Below are 5,470 nucleotides of genomic sequence, written 5' to 3'. Positions count from 1 at the left end.
TGTTCCGGGTGCGCAGCCCGTGTGCCGGGGCCTCCCGCCGGCAGGTGGCAGCGCCGAGCGCCCCGGCGTCCCCTGCGCCGCGGCCGGGGCCCGGCGGAGGCTCCGCGGCCCGTCCGGGGCGTGTGTGGAGCGGTGGAGCCCCCTCCCCCGAGCCGGGCCGGGGGGATGGAGCCGGTGTCCGGGCGGCGGTGGCAGAAGGTGCTGTACGAGCGGCAGCCCTTCCCCGATAACTACGTGGACCAGCGGTTCCTGGAGGAGCTGCGGAAGAACGTGCACGCCCGCCGGTACCGGTACGGGGCCGTCGTCTTCCAGTCGGGAGCCGTGGTGCAGCAGCTGTGCAGCGTCTGCATCTTCGTTGTCACCTGGTGGTACATGGACGCCGGGGTGCTGAGCCCGCAGGGGCTTTTTGGGGCGGCTCTGGCCTCCTCCCTGCTGGGCTACGTCCTGTTCGACGCCGTGGACGGCGGGGCCGGGCGGCTGGAGAGCGGGCGGGCACGGTGGGCTGACCTGAAGAGCACCCTGGTGTTCGCTGCCTTCACCTACGGCTTCTCGCCGGTGCTGAAGACACTGACCGAGTCCATCAGCACGGACACCATCTATGCCATGTCAGCCCTCATGCTGCTCGGTCACCTCATCTTCTTCGACTACGGCGCCAACGCCGCCATCGTCTCCAGCACGCTGTCCCTCAACATGGCCATCTTCGCCTCCGTGTGCCTGGCCTCCCGCCTGCCTCGCTCCCTCCATGCCTTTGTCATGGTCACCTTCGCCATGCAGATCTTCGCCCTCTGGCCCATGCTGCAGAAGAAGCTGAAGGCCCAGACCCCCCGATGCTACGTGGGGGTGACGGTGCTCTTCGCGCTGGCAGCGCTGGCGGGGCTGGCCACTGTCTCCAGCGTGGGTGCTGTGCTCTTCGCCTCGCTGCTGCTCGCCATCTCCTGCCTCTGCCCTTACTGCCTCATCCGCCTTCAGCTGCTCAAGGACAACATCCACGGGCCATGGGATGAGGCAGAAATCAAGGAGGACCTTTCCAGGTTCCTTATGTAGGCCTGGCTCGGGGGGCCCTTTGTTGCATGGACAACCCTAGGGAGGAGGACACCAGCCCAATAAAGCCTGTCACACAGCAATGAGGGCCACATTTGTTACCCTCAGCATCAATTTCCTGCTTGCTTATGGCACAGGAAGGGGCTGAACCCCACAGATCGTCCAGTCCATTCAGCTGCTTGGGGCAGAGGCGAGCACCATGGTGTGTGCCCCAGCTATGCAGACCTGTACTGGTGTTCAGAGGGGTGCAGGGGGGGCTGGGCATCACCTGAGTGGAAATGCCATGTGATAACACGCCTGGCTCAGAGCTGAGGTCCCCCCAGCATTGCCCACAGGGACCCTCAGCTCAGGGACCTCAGCGTGTCGATGGGGACTGGCAGCACTTCACCAGGAGGGCTGGGGGAGTGCCTGGGTGAGGGTCACTGCGGGCAGGGGGGCAGCAGTGGGTGCTGCCAGACCCATGGGACTGAGCGTGAGGGCACCTGGGATGGGTAAAGTGCAGAGTGCTGCTGACTGCACCCCACCTGTCGCTGATGCCGGGTTAGAGGGGGGATGAGGAGGCAAGATGCTTTCCTCCTGGCCCCAGACCCCTCCCAGAGCTGGATCTGGCCTCACCGCAGAGCCAGACCCTGAGCCAGAGGGATGGAGATCGGCACAGCCCCCTGTCTGGGGAGATGCCAGGCTGCTGTGACAGCAGCAGGGCTCACCGAGGTCCTGTCCAGCGCCATCCATCTGTCCAGCACCGTCCATCTGTCCAGCATCCGTCTGCCTGGCGCTGCACACACTGCAACAGAGGGCGCTGCCGGCAAACAAGTCCCACTGGAGGCCAGGCCGAGCTGGCCCTGTGCCGGGCTTTCCCATCACCTTCCCGGCTCCCAGCCCATACATCCCTCGGCAGCTCAGCTCTGCTCCGGCTGTCCCAGGGAGGGGAGCCCACCAGAGCCAGCAGCACAGGAAGGGAGGGGAGCACACCCCTGCCCCAGCCCCACCTGGCAGGGGTGCCTTGGGCATTACCTGGGTTTTCCTGGAGCTTTTCTCTTTGGGAAAGCCAGCACTGCAGCAGTGCAGCTTTCTGCTTGATTCACCCCGATCTGTGGGGCGCTGGCCTCTCACCCCAGCACGCGGGCAGGCGCTTGCCGTGCACTCCTTGGGCTTTCTGGGAAGTGAGCAGCCCCCCAACCCTGTCCCCCAACACCTCCAGTGCTTTGTTAGGGCTCTTGCCAAGTGTCAGATGTTGCTGTTGTTGTCATGGTGATGACTACATCTCATTTTGCTTTTAATTAAAAGACAATCTGCAGAGGTTTAACACATGCACTCCAGCCTCACAGAGAGCACAGAGGAGCTCCCAGTGAGGACAACAGATTTTAGCCCACTGCCAAGACTGATTTTCCCCAGGGATGTTTCCCAGAGAGCGGCTCAGCAGGCAGGATGCCCCATCTCGTGCTGGGCTAATGCCACGGTACCGCTGCCACCTGAAGCCAATGCACAGGGTGCATTGAGGCTCGAGCATGAGAAGTCCAAAATGAATCAACTCTGCCCTGCCTGGCTCCTGTGGGTACCGCCTGTCATGGCAGGGTTAAGAGAAAGCAGCTTCTGACACATCCGTTCTCCTGAGGAGAAGTATTCCCCCAAAACACTCTTCCCAAATCCAGCCTCTCCAAACCAGCTCAGCATTAGGAAAAGCACAGGCATAAGCTACCCAGGCACCACTCCAGTGGCCCTGTGTGCAGACTGCCAGCACCGCCCCTGCTGCAGCTGGAACCCACTGGCCCAGCAGTGTAGATCCCCAGGCCTCGGTCGCTTCAGCAGGCTGTATCCACCAGCTCCAGATGGAAGGCAGGATGTGCCCCATCCAGCCCACTGCAGGCAGGGTTGTCCCTGCCCACAGCCCCCGGCCTCTGCTCCACCCAGCTCCATCCCTTCACCTCAGCCTTGGTCCTTGCCCAGAGATTCCCTTCGCTTGCCCACATGATGCCCTGCCCTCCCTAACCTACAGCCTTTAAAAAGGTACAGCCTAGTCCACGGCCTGGATGGATGAAGGGATCTGGAAGGTGGGAAGGATGCAAAGGGCAGCCAGGCAGGAGGTGCAAGAGCCAGGCAGTTGCCCTGCGACTTCTCTGACCCGCTCCTGAGGACACAGGCTCTGCAGTGCTGCTCAAGTTACTTAAAATCCCAAATAAACGGCCATTATCAGTAGGTCTTTATACCTGAGGTCAGGATACGCTCTACAGAAGACAACTTTGTCCTCTGATGGAGCACATGCCCAGAGCAGAAAAGTAGGTCCTTCCCAGTGCACATGCCACCAAGTCATCATCAGCCAACTCCATAGTTCAGTGTCACTTGGCATTACAAGAAGCACAGTTCCTTTAAGTTTCTGAGCCTGCTGAGATTGAGTGCTTCAGTGGGACGTTTCCTTTTGGTTTGAAGCTGGCCAGAGTAATTGTAAACTGGCTGGGGATAAGCCCCACTCCTGGGGGAGCTGCTGCCACGTGCCATCTGGAATCTCCATCCAGAGCTTCTGCCCCAGGGAAAGGCAAGTGTTGGCCACCAACACTGCCCATGTCCCTCCCTGCGTGGGAGGCTGGATCTTGGAAAGACTGGAAAGAGCAAAGCTTTAGTCTTTGAAGGTAAGGTCTTTGTATCTCCTCAGTTCCTGCAGTAGCTCCTCTCAGCTTCGTGATGTGAGAGGCAATAGCAACAACATGATGGTCAGGAAACCAAAGTGGGATTTTGGTTGGAACCCACCCACTGGAAAGCAGCCTAGGACACATGATGCCACCAGCTGCAGCACCCTTAGCCTTCTCCACCTAGCCACAGGAGGTATCCCACTGCAGGGTGGGAATGGCATGGACAAGGTTAAAGAGCTTCTTCAAAAAGTCATCCCGTGAGCAGGTGGTGGGAAGTGTGCCGAGGGTTCCCAGCAAACCAATGCTTTGTCCTCAGGAACAGCGACCAGAAAACCATGAAGTGCAGAGTCCTGCTTCCAACAGCATTTTTTTATCAAATCCTCCAAAAGAAGGGAAGGAGTTTGGTGAGAGGTTTAACCCACAAAATGCCCCATGACAGATGTTTGTGCCTTTACAGCACCTGGTCAGCCAGCAGCCAGGGAGCTGCAGCAGCTCCTGGCTGGGATGCTGTAGGTAAGGACATCTGACAAGAATATCAGCCACCTCCTATTTGTTGTTGGTTCCTCTGTTAGTGCCACACTGTATCCCAGAGGGAATGTGGCGAGACCTCCCCCAGTGCAAAACACATTCCTGAACAAGCTGGGAAAAGAGCAGCTGGAGAAATGCAGCCTGTTCACGTTCCCTCTTACCTGAGGAGAGAAGCGCGGCCAGAACCTCCAGCAGAGCCCGCTGGGTACAAACACCCTGAAAACACACAGTCCCTGGATGCTGCTGGGGTTCGTTTGCCTCATACCTGCAGCAATGAGACACCGATGGTTGGAGCTCCCCTCCTCACACCCTGCTCTTGGCACAGCTGTGTTCACAGCCCTGTTTGGAGCCTCCACTTGCCCCTTTCCCAGAGGGTGCTGGGAAACACACTGCCCATCACTGCATGCCTTCCAGCTCCAGCAATTCCCAGTTTAGCACACGCTGTTCAGTGACCTAACAGGAAGCATTATTTATCTCCCTCTCCTAAGAACCACTGTATTTGGGGTTGGTCATCTTCCCTCCTCCCCCGCCCCCCCCCCCTTTTTGCTAATACCATTCCTGTTTCTTCTGTTGGCCTCTCCCAAAAGACAAAGTCTAAGCAAGAAGAAAGAAAAAACAGAATCACAGAATCATTAAGGTTGGAAAAGACCTCCAAGATCTAGTCCAACCACCCCCGTACCACCTCTGTTACTTACTAAACCATGAAACCATGTCCCCCTAAGTACCTCATCCAACCTTTTGTTGAGCACCCTGAGGGACAGCAGCTCCACCACCTCCCTGGGCAGCCCTCTCCAATGCCCAATCACTCTTTCTGAGAAGAAATTTCTCCTAATTTCTAACCTGAACCAGCCCCACAGGCTTGCACCTCCTTTTAATCTGGGCAAACTCAGTGCCTGTCATTTACCAGCAGATGCAGGTGGTTCAGCAGCTCTCTGGGTATACGAGAGATTAGCAGGGACCTACATCAGCTGGAGGAGAAATTGCCCAAACTCAGAAAAGCTGTGCTTGAAACTGAGCTCAGTCTGTGTGTTGTCAGGCCCCTCCTGCACAGGACATCGATGTCCTCCACAGCTCTCTCACCCTGAACTTCCTACTGCAAAGAAACATCTTGTTTATGCTCCTGAAATGCCAGGCTGGAGTCCTGATGCTGCGTTGTACCTCCAGCTCCTATCTGTGCAGCTCCCTGGGATTTATCCATAGGGGTTTGTGAGACATCCCTTCTTTGGTTTCACATGAGAAAACAAGTCAATAAACCCCATCAATTTTCCCTTTTT

At 57.8% G+C, this 5,470-nt stretch overlaps 1 protein-coding gene across 1 annotated transcript; it reads left to right on the top strand.

The window, feature by feature from the left end:
* On the top strand, positions 1-1,116 carry PIGC (phosphatidylinositol glycan anchor biosynthesis class C). The gene has a single exon (XM_084265967.1). The coding sequence runs from the start codon at positions 166-168 to the stop codon at positions 1,042-1,044; it is 879 nt and encodes a 292-aa protein (XP_084122093.1). The 5' UTR covers positions 1-165; the 3' UTR covers positions 1,045-1,116.
* Positions 1,117-5,470: the final 4,354 nt, after the last annotated feature.

The sequence above is a fragment of the Gallinula chloropus genome (assembly GCF_964237585.1).
Source record: "Gallinula chloropus genome assembly, chromosome: 6".
In the NCBI taxonomy this organism is placed as follows: Eukaryota; Metazoa; Chordata; class Aves; order Gruiformes; family Rallidae; genus Gallinula; species Gallinula chloropus.
This window is presented reverse-complemented; position numbering and strand designations above follow the sequence as displayed.

What these genes read in the sequence shown, in the direction of transcription:
- PIGC (XM_084265967.1), top strand. Translation starts at nt 166, where the DNA reads ATGGAGCCGGTGTCCGGGCGGCGGTGGCAGAAGGTGCTGTACGAGCGG.